The sequence below is a fragment of the Lutjanus erythropterus genome, chromosome 2 (genome assembly GCF_056507025.1).
Source record: "Lutjanus erythropterus isolate fLutEry1 chromosome 2, fLutEry1.hap2, whole genome shotgun sequence".
In the NCBI taxonomy this organism is placed as follows: Eukaryota; Metazoa; Chordata; class Actinopteri; order Lutjaniformes; family Lutjanidae; genus Lutjanus; species Lutjanus erythropterus.
This window is the reverse complement of record NC_139318.1, coordinates 29,910,783-29,928,783: the sequence shown is the minus strand read 5'-3', so window position 1 is coordinate 29,928,783 and position 18,001 is coordinate 29,910,783. Positions and strand designations below refer to the sequence as shown.

The 18,001-nt window shown below is 38.4% G+C and overlaps 2 protein-coding genes across 2 annotated transcripts in view; one reads left to right on the top strand and one right to left on the bottom strand.

The window, feature by feature from the left end:
• syn2b (synapsin IIb) overlaps positions 1-18,001 on the top strand; it is a 119,946-nt gene that overhangs the window by 82,944 nt on the left and 19,001 nt on the right. Inside the window, exons 4-5 of the mRNA XM_084736781.1 lie at positions 58-214; positions 373-462. Of these exons, the coding sequence (XP_084592907.1) occupies positions 58-214; positions 373-462 (247 nt within the window). The remainder of the gene's footprint in view (positions 1-57; positions 215-372; positions 463-18,001) is intronic.
• LOC146331897 (metalloproteinase inhibitor 4-like) lies at positions 2,962-17,745 on the bottom strand. The gene is made up of 6 exons (XM_084736793.1): positions 17,456-17,745; positions 17,011-17,317; positions 6,466-6,563; positions 5,835-5,949; positions 4,405-4,529; positions 2,962-4,072 (listed from the first exon to the last, which is right to left on the bottom strand). The coding sequence occupies exons 2-6, from the start codon at positions 17,147-17,149 to the stop codon at positions 3,875-3,877; spliced, it is 675 nt and encodes a 224-aa protein (XP_084592919.1). The 5' UTR covers positions 17,150-17,317; positions 17,456-17,745; the 3' UTR covers positions 2,962-3,874.

Below are 18,001 nucleotides of genomic sequence, written 5' to 3'. Positions count from 1 at the left end.
CTAGGAAATGTATTCTTATTTCAACCATCTTTATTCCCTCTGCTGCTCCGACTCCAGGTCTTTCAGGCCCGACTTCGTCTTGGTTCGCCAGCACGCCTTCAGCATGGCCCAGAACGAGGATTTCAAGAACCTGATCATCGGTCTGCAGTATGCAGGCGTCCCCTCAGTCAACTCTCTGGACTCCATCTACAACCTCTCCGACAAACCTTGGGCTGTAAGCGATTTCAGCAAAACTAATTTACATAAATATTTTATTCACTATACTGCTTGCAGCTGTTATTTCAGTATTTGATTAAGATCATTTAGAGGATGAATTTTTTTTGTCTTTCTTTTTTGACTTTATGTGGCTTTCTTGCTGTTTCTCTCCATCAGTTTTCACAGCTGATCAGTAATCAGAAGAGGCTGGGTTCAGACAAGTTCCCCCTCATTGATCAGACTTTCTACCCCAACTACAGAGACATGGTAAGATGTTTTTTGTTTTTGTGTTTACAGCTCATGTCAGTAACCCTGCAGCAAACTCACATCAGCTTCTCATCGACACAATGTCTCTATTGATGATTTTGAGATTTATATATTTATGTTACTTTGTATTTATTAGTTTAACTGTTTGTCTTAGGGCACTGAAATGTTCTCTAAAAGGAGGAGAAAATGTTGTCTGCCAGATATTGTAGATTTCATTACTTTCAAAACTGCAATTTACCATATTTCTAGCATAAATACTTACACTACTGAAACACTATTTCTGAAAGGTTAGTTCCCTCAATTCAATTTACTGTGAGTACGACATGGTACTTTCATGTGTTAATGTCTCAAATGCCATATGGTGCGTATTGTTCTTTACACAAACGTCTTGAGGTAACCAATAAATTACAAAATAAGACTAATATAAAATAAGTTGAAACTCATAAACAGTGGTATGTTACTGTATATTAAAGTCACAAGAGAGATAAAGGTGCTTATTTTTTTAATGCATTTTACTTATATTCACCAGAGCATTTATGAGGTGTATAGCGATAAAGTATAGGAAATATTTGATAATCCCTGCAGGCACCACAGTCCTTTTTCATTGAGATATGTGCTTAAAGTTCTCTGGCTTGTTAGAGATATTCTGTCCCAGCAGAAATGTTTTCCAAGCTCAGAAAAATCCTCATTAACTTGCTTCATTTTGTCAGCGTTAATGTCACCCATGAGATCCCATTGTAGTACAGCAGAGAGTCTTACTTTATAACTTTTGTGGTTACTGAAGAGAAGAAAAAAAAAGAAGAAGAGTCACACTTTTCCATTGAGACATTTTATATACAATCTTTTTTGGTACATGGAAATAGAAAACTCTATTTAGACAGAAACAGAGACATAAATACAAACCCAAACAATTCTTTCAGTATAAAACAAACATGAAATTGTTTGATAACGCTTCACTGAAGCCATACAGTTATTATGCATTACTATCATATCAGTCATTAAGGTCTACATTTAATTATTAACAAATTTCAAAATAATATAGTTCTGATGTATCAGTCAAATTACTGCATTGTCCAGTTGAATTTAAATATTTTTATCACTGAATATGATCTTTAAATCGAGGCTCATGCATTTTAATCTATATGACTTCAGTGAAGTAATCCAGTAACAAGACAGGGGTCAATTCAGATTTGGGTCTTTTAATAAATGTTGACTCATTATATTAAATAATGCCTATAAAACAACAATTACATCACTAATTATAGCACATCCATCAATATCAGTTATTTCTCTTTTTGTTGGTTAACATCTTGTGCCAAAGTCTTTACTGTCTTTTCTTGAATTTGAACTTTGAGGAGAATCCATTTCCGGTTTTTAAGGAGTTAAAAAAAAAAAAAAAACAGGGGGGTGGAATTGAACCTTGTCCTGTTACGTAATTTCCTCAAAGGAGAGGTGGTGGCTTGGCGTCTACAGGTGGCAGTGCTGTTGTTAAAGCGCTGGATTAGATTTTTGGCACAGGAAATAGTACAGAGTTCAACCAAGGAAACTAAACACACAAAAACCACAAGATAATAACAACTTCTATGATGTGAGACAAGATCTGGTTAGCCTTTAAAATGTTAATTCTCACTGAAGTACAATATTTACATTCTCAGCAATTTGAAAGTATAAACTGTGATGATTTAGATGTACAAGAATCACTGTCATATATAATTACTTGTTCTGATTTTGTCAAAATATACTCAACAGAAATTTAAATGCACACTTTTGTTTTTACCCCCATTTTTCACAAGTTGAAGTAAAAAAGTAAATACTTCTTCAGTCTACCAAAAGGGTTTATTTCTCTCAAATGTTGTTAACAGGTTTGTTAAAATCTTTTCTTTTGCCAAGATAATCCATCCACCCGACAGGTGTGACATATAGAGATGCAGATTTAACAGTGTGATTATTGCACTGGTGTGTTTTGGACTGATCACAATTAAAGGCCAGTCTAAAATGTGCAGTTTGGTCTCGAAAAAGACATTTATTAGGCACTGAACTATGGCTATTGCACATAGGGCTACAGATACCATTTTTTTACACCATTTTTTTACCCTGGAGGGCAAACTCATGAACCACCTTACTCTGCCTGTGATTAGCTAAACCTGATATTCTCACCTTAAACCTGAGCCATCTCATTACAAACCTAAGAATGCCATGGTGCAAATCTGAAATGAAATCTGAAAATTTTCTGCAGCCCACCCAAACATTTTATCATAACTCTGCTCAACACATGAAACTGATACCACCAACGACGAAATACAAGATTCGCTCTGGTGTTGATGTGACAGGTCACCAAATACAGCAGCAACACTTAGGTCAGATAAATGAAGACCAACAAGTAATTTAAATCCTGTGGTTTTGTTTTAATACTTCTGATTACTTATTAAAGTTAAAAACGTTTTATTTATTTATTTTTTATGGCCGACAAAGGCAGACTAGTGCAGGTCATCACCAGGGGAAAAAAACGTATTTACTTGGCAAAAGAAAAGTGCTCACTAACACAGATTTTAACAAATTTGTGAACAAAATTAGAGAGAAATAACCTTTTTGTCTGCATATAAGAAGTCTTAGATCTTTTTTACTTCAAAATAGGAGCAAAAACAAAAGTGTTGGGGTTCTATTTTTATTGAGTGTATAATTAATTGGGGAATGGCTGGTCTTGCTTTGTTCAGTATATATACAATGCATTTTCACTTGCATGGGACAGTCAATGATATATAAAGGTGAAAATTCAGTACCAGAATGTGTGGGAGGAAGGAAGCAGTACTACCTGCAAAACTCTAGTGCACAAAAGATGTGTTTGCACTTTGTAAAGTACACTTTGCAAAGCAAGACTGTGGAAGAAGTTGGAAGCTTTTTCTATTAATTTCTTCCTATTTTTTTGTCTCCAGCTTCCTTATTCTTCTTTCAGTAAATGCATAACCTAAATTAGTACATAACCTATTGTAAGTTATGCATAAACAAATATGAGGTTGTCAGTATTTGTAAAGGCTATGCATTTGCATCAGGCCATCAGAACCATAGAAAAGATTCGCTCTGGGGTGAATAATTTGCAGTGGATAATTTGCTGCTATTCTTTTTCTGTGGAAAACAACAAGTGGAATGTGTGTGAGTGAGAAAATGAGTCAGAGGAATGTTGAAAGCCCCTGCACTTTATAAAAATGTCCCTAGCATTACTGTAGCAACCACCTGAACTCTGCAAACAGGCGCTCAAAGTTGGGTCGAGCTCCCTGGAATGTAAAAATCAGCCAATTTTTCAATGGAATCAGTTGCTACTTTGCACACCAAAATTGAACTACATAGGCAAAAGCAGGAAGTGTTTGACTTTGCAGGAGTGAAATGAAGTAAAAATGAAAGTCAGAATCACAGGTCAAGGGTCGGTCATGTCCAGGAAGTCTTTCTCAGGTGGAGGTCCGCCCCGGTACCAGCTGCAAGTTGTGTCAGAGCGGCGGATGCAGGCATACTGCCGAGCCTGCTCCCCATTTAGGCTGTTATCCAGCAGCCAGTCAGTCCACAAGCACTCATTTTCTCCTGTAGATGCACACGGCACTGTGTAACAGGTGTTGATCTGAGGAGGGAAAAGTTTTTGATTTATTCATTTCCATCTCATTATTTGTTCCTGAAGTTAGGCTCCCCTGCGTTACGACTGATGTGTATTTAGGGGGGCAAAAGTTGGAGGAAAACTGTCGCTCTATAGATGCACACAGAAATATCACAGTACACTTGAAAATCTTCTGTGCTGAAATGGAAAGGAAGCTTAGGCAAGAGTGACAGATGAGAGGGTGAGCTTTTTGCAATATCAGCTGTGCTGCTTTGTTTCTTGAAGCATCTCTGAGGCAGATAGATGAGTGGGACAAAAGATAAATATGTATGAATAGAGAATGAACAGTCCTTACTCACTCTGCATTCACAGCCCATCTGGTATCTGTAGTTGAGATTCTTCTTTTGTGACAGTGACAAGTTGTCCCAGGACTCTACGAGGTCACACTGGCCAATGGAAATTCTCCCGTCACTCCACATGCTTCCTGTTCAGTGACAGCACAACACGGCCATTGAAAATTCCGCCTTGCATTCAGCCAATCAAGTTATGTTAGTGTATTTAACAATCTTAGGGATCACTATGAATAAAAAATGTTAAATGATGTAATATATGTCTGAATGACCACTGCTCCACTTGGCTAATTCTTTGCTAAGGAGCTGGAATCATCAAAGAGTCTAAACTGATAGAAGAGATTTCCACACACTCAGATCCTTGCACTGTTTCCATTTTTGATCATTTCATCATGTATGTTCTGACAGACTGAAAGCACAAAATAAAGTGAAACACTGCATAGATTTACGTGTGGAAATCCCTCCTATAAATAATGTCACAAAAACTAGATGAAAACTCTAATAGCAAACATAAGTTATATAGCTGGACATCTTCAGAAGTGCACATACATTTGCTTTCTTGTCAAGACTTACATACGATGGTGGATACCGCTCTAATGTCTGTACAGTTAGCGTAACTTGGCATAAAAACTTGAAAGGAGGGGAAACGGCTATCCTGGTTCTTGGATGTTTTTTGTACAGATTAAACAAACAAGATATAAGGTGTTCATTACTGAACTTTAGAGGTTCTGCTATGCAGATTTTTTTTACCTTTGTACAGAACCAGGCTAACTGTCTCCCCCTCTTTCCAGCATGTGTATATTTACACCAGGATTCCAGATGCAAACATGGCATCTATCACGTCCAACGAGAATTGTTTGTCTGTTGCATACACCACATTTACTTCCAGGGCCCATTGAATATGCACGGTAGCGCTACTCCCACTGACCCTACCTGCTAACTCTCACTCAGCCCACTGACTTTGCATTTTGATGAGATCACAGATTTTTAAATCACTTTTCTCAGCTTGAGGGACATTTTGCAAATATAAAAACCTCCAGTGAACAAACTCATAATAGAGTCATAATTGTCCTTCTTTGCAGTGCAAGTTGTCCTGTCAACAGTTTTACAGACGTCTCTTTTATACAGGTGACTTATGGGGACAATGCCTTTTGTGCCACAGTGGAATTCTTTTTCTCTGCATTACTGCTAGTGGCCACTGGGAAAATTTGAAACAAGGCTGAGAAGCAATGCTGTATCCAGATTTTCTTTGATATAGCCATAGTTTTCAGACTTTATGCTAAGCTAAGCTAACTGGCTGCTGGCTGTATCCTCATATTTACCATACGGGCATAGAAAGGGTTATCAGTCCTTTCATCTAACTCTTAAATGAAAGCATGTTGGACTTTGCTTTTTCTTACTGACAGTGCAATATAAAAACTGACCATTTCATACTGTACCTGAGATCAGATACCCTGCTTTGTTGTTGGAGTCCAGTTTAACACCACACAGTGAGGAGAAGACTGGAGTGTACACATACTGGATATCCTTGGCCTTGTCAAAACCTTTGAACATCTGGGCACAGAGTTGTGCAGGGAAAAGAGAGAAGAGTAGTTTGTACAAACGGGAAAGGTATAAAATACCATATACATGTGGCAGCAATGAAAGCAGGAATGACAGAACTTTTATATGTTCCTAAAATATAGAATGCTTCAGCCATCAAACAGAATTGTAGAAATAAAAATCGTTGTAGATCTAACAGTATTTTGGATGTTTCACAGAAACTTATCCAGAGCAGCTTGGTCCTGCTCAGTATTCATTATTAACACCATACGCAACATAACACATTTGGACCGTGTGAACTAGACTTTTTCTTGTTTGAATGTTGTCAACAAGAAACACACTGCAGACATTTAGGAGGTGTGAACTGATTGTTCATGCAGCAAATCGGGATTTGTTTACCTTTCTTGGCAGATTATATGTAGCCAATACCCACATAAATCACACCTCTATACACAGCTGCAGCTTAAGCAGTAAAAATGATGTATGTCTGCACCAGCAGCAGCTGTTACTGCTGTCCAGAGATCTCACCTTGATCATTTTGATTTCATATTGGATCATCTTCATGTAAGGTGAGGAGCTGTTGCTAGGCGACACAATCTTCTCTCCAGAGATCTTTGCCCTTATCACTGTCAAAAAATAAATAAAAAAAAAAGAAAGGAGAGAAAGGAGGATTAAGATTAATTGAAATGCTAAATAAATAAAGAATGAGATTTACATGCCAGAGACAATGGAAAACACTCTGAATTATGCATGTTTGTGACAGACAGACAGACAGACAGACAGACAGACAGACAAATAGACAGATAGATAGATAGATAGATAGATAGATAGATAGATAGATAGATAGATAGATAGATAGATAGATAGATAGATAGATAGATAGATAGATAGATAGATAGATATAGATTTCTTCCTCCTACTCCCTCCTTTTCTATCGTTTCTCTTGTCACTCGTCTTTCTCCCCACACAGACAGACAGTGTAGCAGTCCCTCTCAGTAGTGATACCGGATGTGTCTCTCCTCTCCTCTGGGAGGGAAATCAAAACCCACATGGAATAACAAGTAGCTCTCTGCTTGCACACTTCCATTAACCGACTCCACACACACATGTATGTATACAGTAGCCCATACCGCACAACACACACACTTCCTCAAACCAAACCGTGTCTGGCACAGCAGTAACTTCACATTAACTGTAAATCTAGAGGGGTAAAGGAGCAGTGTAATTGGTCTGTGGCTCTCAGCTGGAAGGTAACAGCGAAGTCGTATAATTTTACAACCTTTAATTCACAGACAAAACACTCATTATACTTGAAATATTATTAATGTTGTACGTTTTACTGACACAGAACATAATATTCAGTCCCCACTGTGCCAAATCAAACTGTGTCATTACAGACTTCATCATTACAGAACTACTTCTTTCCTTCCATCAAACCCACTTTTAGACATCTGCGTTACTCATTAGGTTAACTGACAAATTAATTTCACTGTCAGACATTTCCTTTAAACTAATAACACACAGCTGCTCAAGCAATCAAACATTATTAAGTTTACTATTATAGTTTTCTCTCGGGACAGGTTTCTGATATCTCTGATTAAAAATGTCCTCAGTGACTTTGAATATGGCAGACAGCTGCATTAACTGACAAGCAGCAGTAGTAGTAGCAGAACAATGCTTTTAGCTTTCCCAAAACCAAAAAATACATGAACAAAAGTTTGTGCTTCAACCAAGCTGTCAGGAAGTGCACTAGGTTTTGAAGCAAATCTGTCATAGTGGCCAAACCATGTATGACAGTAAACAGTGGGAAAGGTGGCTGTAAGAATTTGTCCGGAAGAGCCGCAAATCATTTTATCCCCATTCAAGTTAGCAGAGGGCTAAACCAGAGGCTAGCCAGCTCAGCGGAAGTCTCTGGTGCATTTGTTCTGTGGGTCACACGATGTGGAAGATCTGCATAAATTTATACTCAGAAGTTGCCTTCCTGCAGTTCTGAGCAGCTTTCATAGGAATGAACAGAGGCCCACTTCCAACACTGTATTCAGTTCGCCTTAGTACATCCATGGTTCTAACGAAAGCTGCAAGTGTTAACATGTTGGACAATCTATCTTACTACCTACAGTAGTAGCTTTGTGTTATGTTCAAGGGCAGTGGTATTTCATGCTACGTTAGTTTGTCGGGTTAAGATCATGAAAAGTCCTTTTTGTGACTAGTACATCCACGATGGAAGACAGAAAACTACCATAGAGTTCAGGGCAGCAGTAGCATCTTAGCAGCTTTGTCCTTTGACTTTAGCAACTCCAGGCTAACTTATCTGTAACAGCGCTACCTAAATGCCTTTTCTCTTATAACATTAAAATGATATGAAGAGTAAAGCGTAAATCTCATCTCTGTTTTATGTGTCCAGGTGCAGCTGAGCAGCTAAAAAGTATTGTGTCAGAATTAAACATTGTAATGTAATATTTTTTTCCCAACCATACTTGTAAACACTTTTTGCATGAGACAGAACAACATGTAGCCTGTATGTGCACATTTAAGACCCATTTTTAGGGTTCTCATTTCCGGAGGGAGTCCGTTTAAACATTAAAAAAGTCAACCATAGACGGAGTTTTCAACCAGCTCATGAAGTATTGCTGAGTGTTCGACAAGAATATCGATGCCACTCTTTTGAAGTGCGACCAAGACATTGTTTTACAAGTCACAACAAAGTCTCAGGTCTTTGTACTCTAGTCTTAAGTCAAGATAGACATGTCCTGTCTCACGTCCCAAGTCCCAAGTTGCAAGTCCTCATCTTTGAGTTTCAAGTCCTAGACAAATCACGATCCTCTTCTGTTGTTAAAATGTCATTTTAACAAACTGGACTCACCGTTCTTTGCACAATAATTTCAACATTTGAAGTTGCTGCATCTTCATCTGTAATTTCTGTTTTTGCACATTTTACATACTGCAATTCATTTTTGTTGACTATTGCTTAGGTTTTGGTGGTGAATAAAATGATCTTTTGTCTAACTTTTTCTAACTGGAGCTCAGAAACATTTTGTCAGTCCTTCATGGTTCTCTTCTGAACCTTGATTGGATGCTGTTGGATTGGTTCCAACAAAGTAGAGTCATGAGTCACTGGTGTTAAAGGCGAAGTCAAGTTGAAAGCCTGTGCCACTGACAAGGAATGTTTATGTCTTTGTCCACCTCATATGAAATCAAGGACTCAGTTTAAAAGGTTAAAGATTAAAAATTCGAGGCACAAATCTGCCTCAGCATTATGTTCTGTGAAGGGGTACTTGACAGGCGTAGCAACAGTAACTAAGCTACATATTTTATTTTATTTTTTTGCTGTTGATGATGTGCATAATGTAATGTACTTAAATATCATTATTGTTTGACCTGGTGAGCTGTGACAGTTTGCAGTAAGATGCCTGTAATGTCCATTAATTACATAACTGTCATTCCATTTCTTCCACATTGTTCTCTCTAAAAGGGAGAAAAACGGCCGCCTGTAGATGCACCAGAAAGCGAGAGAAAAGCTGCAGTATAAGAGACGGAGAGACAGTTTGACCCAGCACCCCTCCTAACCCTCACCCTCTCACACAGCTATGCAAACCACCCCCTTGTTTTTGCTTTTTCTCTCATCACATAACTGCACCACGGTTGTGTGCTGGTAAGAAGAGGAGGAGCTCAGCGTATTCTGTGAAATTGGTTCAGGAGAAAACCGATTTTGAACACACAGGAAACAGAAAGGCAGGCATGCAACCAAATACAGACAGACCGAAAGTTAACGTGAACTAGTGTGAAGTGTTATAGTTTAATCAGAGTGCAGTGCATCGCCCACAGCGAGACAGCTGGTCCAGGGACATTCATATAGAAAATGTCAAAGAGCACAAGATGCTTGTTCAGAATAACCTTGATATACTTCATTCTCATACTGCATATAATTCATAGCCTGAGGCTCAAATAGAGCGTGACAATACATCTGAAAACATTAGATCTGCATCAGTCTGCATCAGTAATATACTGCTGCAGTTTTATAAGGTCTCTAACTATCTGTGGTTTCTTGAAAAAAAAAAAAGACAGAGATTTCAGCTCATTCAGAACTCTGTAGAGATGACAAGAAAAAAGAAAAGAAGAGAGCAGAGCATGTTAATCGAGTTTTATCTGCTATGCATTGGCTTCCTGTGACATTTAAAATTGATTTTAAATATACAAAGCCCTTAATGGGCTAGGATCAAGCTACATGGCTAACTCCCTTGTTCACTATTAAGAACACTACGATCATCTGCTGCTGGTTTATTGGCGGTTCCCAGCAAGAGCCAATGGAAAATCAGTGATGCAGCCTTTGTCAAGTACACTCCCAATCTATGGAACACAGTACCTAAAGATAGGCCTGTCAAGGAAACCAGCTTCCTAAGTACTTTTAAAAGAAAGCTAAAAAACTTATCTCTTCACTTCAGCCTTTAACTAGGTTTGAATTTCTTGATACAGGCCTGAAACTCTTTTTTCACTTTACTTCCCACTACTGCACTTTTAGATCCAAGTGAAGTAGAAATCATCTTGAGATCATTTTAAAATGTAGCATGTGCATCTATGCTTATAATACCTTACAGTACACAATGCAGTGTCTGACCTCACAAGGACACACCTGCCTGTAAAAGTCACCTACACGCATGCAGCTGTGGCCTAAAAAAGGCATGCAATGAACTGGAGCTCAGTTTGATTAATTGGTTCGTACACTGGAGAGTCATGGATAAATTTGCATTAATCTTCACTGAGTTCATTTCATTGGATATTGGCATACCTGGAGCCATAAAGTACCATAAATGTATTACTTTTTTATTCTACAACATTTATTTAACAGCACTGAGTTTTTACATGCTAAGCACATGCTCAACTTAATACGCTGCAGTGGAACAGCAGTTTGATGTGACACCAAATTACTTTACTATACATTCAACTGCTGCTTGAAGGTGAAAGCATCGATCATTTATTACACATTGAGTACAGTCATTTTAGTACATTTTGCAGCCTATACTTTAATACTTAAGTTCAAGTAAAATGTTGCATGCAAGACTTTTATATGTAATTAGGCTGGTACTGAGAATTCGTATTTAAGAGTTTAAAAATTCCAAAATGATATATTGGCCAATATTTACTGTAAGATTTAGTGGCATCCTGCAGTGAGCATGCAGTTTGCAAACACATCATCTCAGTGGTGGTAGTGCAACATGGCAAACTCAACAATCAGTTCTTCTATATTCTGCCAATGAATTCCCATAAATCTTACACACCGGACCTTTAACACATAACATGAATAAACATATTTGATAAAGACCCCTTGGTTGATAAGCAGTTGTGAGAAGAAATGTACTGGACAGTTTACAGTTTTACAGTTTCCAGCTGAAAACACGCTTCAGTTTATAATAAGCTTTTGTCTCTGGGGGACAAAATCTTAAAGAGTCGGAGACATGGCTTTGAGGTTACCTCAAACATATTAGGCATTTGTGCTGCAATTGTTGTTTTTGCTGTGAGAAAGTAAGCTGGGTTTGAAAAATATGAACTAGTGTTGTTCAAGCATAAACTGACCATAATATTTTTCTGTTGGCCGGCTATGAATCAGCCAAGATGATTTATCAGTCTAGTTCTACTCCCTCTGTAGGTATAAACAGCTCATACTATCATAACAAAAAGCAACGATTCTTGTTTTCAGGTGACTGTACACTAATGAATTCATGCTTATGAATATTATCTTCCACTTCTGCCATTAAATCCCTGTAGATCTTGCGCACCGGACCTTTAATTAAAAGAGTATCTGAATACTTCTTCCACTACTCATTAATGGTATTAAAAAATGCAGCAAGTATTGTTTTCAGAGGCCAGTGTCAGAACTACTGTTGAACAGTGAAACCTCAGTACACCCACCTCCTCAACTATGATGACACCGCTGAGTAAGGCTGTCATCCTTTTTACACAGAAACACACCGTACCATGATGACTATCATATTATTGCCCTCTTTGTTCGGTTCAGCTCTTTGATCTGCTCTTCCTTTGCCGAGGAGAAACATATCTGAAAGTAGATGGAGTGCTTTGGCAAATTAGCCGCCCCACTTAAATCTTCCCTTCTGTGCAGAATAATGGATCTATGTGGCCTATTAATGATAAGTAATACACCAGCGCATAACCATGCTCTGTGTAGTTGGCAGTCTCAGCACTGGCTGCACATCAGAGCGACATGGACAAGGACAGAAGTTGCTCTAGCAAATACACCAAGAATAGTACAGTCATTTCCCTTACAGCAGATCAGTGGTTTTAATCATTCTTTGAGAGACCTTCAGATAAAACTGAAAAAAATCTGGGTTGGATCACCGTCTGGACGTAATAGTTTTTGGCATTTAATGAAATTCATTGTGAAATTACATATAATAACTGAGCAGCAGAACCCATTTTATTCCAAGTGTGTTGTCTCTTCCTGAAGTGATTCTCTTGGCCCAGATTCTCTGAAGTGTTTACCCCCCACCTAGCTATCTTTGAACTGCGCAGGCTAGGTTACCCACTCAATTCAGTCTCTGCAGCTGTGTTATGAGCAGGAATAAGGACAGGCACGCCTGCAGAGGCCGAAAGTGGCCGTGCATCTGCCTCACAGCTACATAACCAAAAAGAAATATTGCAAACTTGTACCATGAGAACTGATGTAGTAAGTAACTTCCCCCCTCCCTGATGAATTGGCACCCTTGTCATGCTCACAAAGCTGGACTGTCAGCGGGCTTTCACACTGATATTGTTAGTATGCAGCCCATTAGACCGAGCCTATAGACATGGAAATGAAGTGGGGAGAGAGAGGGAAAGAAACAGAGAGAGATGGAGTAGGCTGTGTTGGCATGGCTTGGCCTCTGTCCAACACACACACACTCACACACTCACACACACAATCCCAAATACACAAACATGGCCAGGGAATCGTCCAAGGTTTGTCCAGATGGGATATTACTCAGATGTACAGCTTTATTCAAAGGGCTCGTCCACTCTGACAACACTGTCAGGTCAACTGAAGGCCACCACCAGCCTATGCTTAGAAAACAACCGGGACAGTATAATCACAGACGCAAACAAAGTTTTCTTAGGGTAAGTGAAGGATTTTGCTTGTTTGTTATTCATGGGTCCAAAAAGTTGCATCCTACCTGAAAGGGACCCCTGACTCTTGTGTCCATTCAGCAATGGACTCATGCATTTAAAACTTTACACAGACCAGAGCCCCGAGCAAAGCCTGAGGAAATGGGAGCTAATTACAAAAGACCCTGCGGTTAATTGACTATTTGTTAGGTACCGCCTTCCATAGTTACTGTTCCTTCAAGCTTTCCGTTCACAGTACATAGTGCAGTTTACAATGATCATGGTGGCAAAGTTAGCAATAGAAATTCTTTGTAATTTTTAAAATAACAGAAACAATCCTTAATTTTACACAGCTGTAGACGAAAAACAAACCAAATCTTTCCCCGCTGAAATGACATCTGTCATCAGCAAATTCTGTTGTTGCAAGGCAGGAAACAATTGTAGTTCAGCACATCTAGATACCCTTTAAGGTAGGTGCTGGACTAATAGAGATATAAATGATAATATGAAACAAGCTGAGCAGTTTAGCTCTCTCTAAGTACAAATTATTGGTACATCTACAGCCATGGTATTTTCATTGTTGCTAGATAGATAACTACTTATCATTAGCACCATAATTTGGTTGAAAGCTCCTTGTCTAACAGACTAAACAGACTAAACCAAGAATTCTGTAAAACAGATCTTAAAAGAAGTTAGTAACAACATACATGATATAATGTTAAAAGACTGGGGAGGAAGAGTGGCTTTTGTACTGCAGAGTAGTACAAAAGTAATACTAGTTAATTCTGTATTCCATGCGCTACAGCATAAGCTAAAAAGTAACATCAAACTGCAACACAGAAGTTAATTGTTCGTAGTGTCAAACTGTATGTTTCTCTTTTCAGCCTTGTTTCCTAGAGATTAAATTTATAATTAAGTTACACCTTTGAGGGAAACATAATCACAAACATAAATATCTATTCTATATTTTTTAACATAATGAGGGAATGTTAATTCATGTACCTGGCAAATAGCAAAAATTTAGATCCTGAACATATCAGTAAAATGTTCACTGACAACATAATTCACTTGTTTTCTTCTTTTAATACACTATAGAGGCTTACGCTTACAGCATTATTTAAAAGTCAGCAATGACTTGATTTTTCATTAACATTTAACCAAAATCACAATCTTTCCCTCACTCTAAAATGTTGCGAAAAGTAAAATCATGACGTTTCCCTATCTTACCAAAGTCCTTTTGTTGCACAGGTCTGTGTTAACATTACAAGAGAAGCTGCTTTTGGGATAAAGACTATGCATCTAACATAACCCTAACTTAGGTAAAAACTGTGACAGGGTTGCTGGAGTGTTTACTTCTCCTAAACCAGGACAGAGTCACTAACATAACAGTAAACTCTGGTAGTAGAATCCAGAAGTGACTCTCATATGGGCACAATAGTAGACAGTGGATGTTTAGGTCCTGAAGGAGACTTTTTGTAATGTAACCTGTAATTCCACAAAATGTAGTTAGTTAATGATATGCTGCTTGGCTTTGAAAGTAATGCTACGTTAGTGCAACAACTGTAGGCAGTAAGCTGCTGTAACCAGTGTAGGTAGGAAGCTAATTAGCCAAACGTTTGCAGCTCACACACAGTTTAATCCATTTTATAAGACTTCTGCTCTTATATGTTTGGGTTTGAATGGACAAATAAAGAAACAACCATCCAAAGTTTTACGATACAGAGAATCACCACATCCATGAGTACAGCACTTCAACATGTGGGGAAATCAAAAGCTCAACTGACCTGCTGTAACTCATTACAGTTGCTAAACTTTGATCAGGCAGTCACTGTTCAGGGGAGGTGTTTAGCGAACGGTCAATTGGAATCCATTTTGTTTGGGTTCAGTGGTTCAGACGGACACAAACTGAGAATGTTTGCAAATGAGCTGCGTTTCTTTGTAACATGCTTCAAAGACACTTAATTTCAGTTTTTGAATGCTGGCTACATGATTTGCATGAGAATAACATGCAGCATGCATGGCTTATGTGACAAATGAAAAAGACAGAACCAAAGGCCAAAAGATAGTTATGAAACTCGACCAAATGCTAGACCAGAAAGTCTAGACTGAGACCTGGTTCAAGTCCAGACTAACTCATTGAGACTTTGCAATGTCAGTCCTGTAGGAAAACTTCAAATTGTTCACTTGCAGACTAACAGAATAATCATATTTTGCAAACCTCACTCTCATTCTTTAATGACACACTTCATATGTAAAACTCTGTCCTCAAAACACTGCCCCAAATACTCTCATTGTGCTCTCATAACCCAGATCTAATTTGGCGTTATGGCAGTTCCAAAAACAGGTCTCTGCCTCCATTTCATACTGACTATTTTTCGAGACACATTTTCAGAGCACTTTGAAGGAGCTGACCCTCTCTAAACCTGAAGGCAGCTGCAGACCAATTAGAAAACAAAACTTAAATACCATAAATGCAATTTCTTTTTTTCTTTCTGCCTGTCTGTCTCTGTCCTCTGCTGGAGTGTAACCTTTGACAGGAGCACATACTCCAGCTTTCCACAGTCTGGAGCCAAGTACTCAAAGTCAGAGCAGAGTGTTGGTTTTGGCCTCTGCTTAGACAAGAAAGAACTGGATGATGGGGGGTGTCAGACAGACGGACAGGCAGACAACCCCACAGACGGACAGACAGATAGAAAGTAGGCTGGAGCCATTTGCACTGATTGTTTTTGTTTGTTTGATTTTTTTTTTTTTTTTTTTTGTTCTTCTATGATTGAAAGCAAAACAGATAAATTTCCCTGTATTCAAATAATACAAGGGCTGTATGTAAGATATTAATCAAAAAACAAACCACTAACATTGTGTCAAGCTAATATTTCGTATAGCCATCCTATACAGGGCTGCAACTAAGGATTGTATTCATTATAGATTAATCTGAAGATTATTTTCACTATTAATCAATTACCTGTTTAGTCTTTAAAATGTCAAAAAAGTGACAAATCCTCACCACAATTTTCCAGAGCTCAAAGTGATGTCTTCAAATTGCTTCTTTTGTCCAACTAACAGTCCAAAACCAAAAGACTTTATTTACTGGCATAAATGACAAAGAAAAGCAGGAAATCCTCACATTTAAGAGGCTTGAACCAGAAAGTGTTTGATGTTTTTTCTTGAAAAATGACTGAAACCATTATTAGATTATCAAAATTGTTGGCAACTAATTTCTTTTTGAACAACTACTCAATTAATGGACTAATTGTTGCAGCTCTAGTCCTACGGTGCTTTAATAACTTTAATAACTATTTTCTCTGCACAAAGCTGATCATTTCCGCAATAATTGTAATAAACCACAATAATAAATCATCTATATTAGTTAACTACCATGAAAAGCTCAGTCCTGAACCTCTGTTGATTGGTTCTTTATGGCACAGTACGTTTACACTGTCAATTCATTTTTACCCTTTCAGAAAATCTAATTAAGTTGATCAAAAAGCTAAATCACGGCTCAGTTAGTTAAGAAGGAGGGCCATTCCTCCCATTTTAAAATCATACTCCCATTATATTACTGCATATTAATGTTGTTAAATGCAGCAGGTTTTATGTGCTAAATGTTTTTTTTCTGAGTGAACGGAGACTAGACTGTGGGGCAACTAATGGAAATGGATTTTTTTTTTTTTTTTTTTTTTGGTCTATGAAATGTCAAAAAAGATTGTGCAAAATGTTCATCACCATTTCCCAGGCCCGAAGTGATGTCTGCAAATTGCTTCTTTTGTCCAGTGAGCACTCCAAAACTCAAAGACTCCTCATTTACTATCATAAATGACAAAAAAGCTGCAAAATCTTACATTTAAGAGGCTGAAACCAGCAAATGTTTGACATTTTTGCCTGATAAATGACTGAAACAATGAATTGATTATCAAATTAGTTGGCCACTATTTTTCCTTTGATCATTTAATGAACTAAACTCTTCTCCAGTTCACTTACCGATCTCAGCGCTGCAGAATAGCTGCTGCGGGTGTGCTGGGTGGCAGCTACATCCCTCCACAACTTCCTCCATGCCTGCACCAAGCAAAAGGAGCACCCAGAGCCCCAGACACGCACTCCGCTCCTGGGACATGGCCATGATGACTCTGACCGCTCCACCACTTGATAAACACTCAGCAACCCTCTTCTGATCCTGTTAAGTTCCTTGGGAAAAGCAAATCAGGCCGTGCAGTCAGTCAGCAATGAGAGGATGGATATGACGGTAGAGCTGAAGTAGTAAGATGAGCTCTGCTGAGCTGAAAGGCAGCTGTGGATAGAAATGTTTTCATAAGTTTAAAGTGAATTCAAGCTGGAGCAAAATAAGTTGGAGGGAAGGTTGCTGCTGCTGCCTCCTCTCTGCTCTGCTCCCTCTCCCTCTCTGCAGACAACACGCAGAGAAACTTACAATAGTTGGATCCCCTCACACTCTGGTCTTGAATGCTGAGAGGGTCGCACACAGGGAGCCTCTTATGTACTCAACAATTTAGGGACAGCCTCCTCAAACGCAGAAAAAAACTACCATCCTTTGCCTCCTCTTGTACCCTCTTTTGATGTCCTCCCTCCTCTCCCATTGGCTGCTGTATGTGTATTCATGCAGTTAGTCATGAAAACTATGACTGATTAAAAGTGTTGTTGGACAGGTCTGTGAACTTTAGAAATGACCTTTACACACCCAAACAATGTTTTTAAAATCATTTGCGCAGTTTTTTTTTTTTTTGTAAAGTTCAAGATTACTGTTTTGTGGTTTTCGGATGGAACTTTCTGATCAGTGCAGCATCTGAGTCATAATACAAATGCCGACTATCAAAATTATTGTTGACTATTGTTCAATTGTAGAGTACAAGTAACACTATAATGGTGGGAAATGGAGCAGTTTCATGTCCAGACAGCGCACCATGACTAATTTTGAATAAAAAAGACATCCAAGCATGTGTCAGTACGTCTGAAAAGT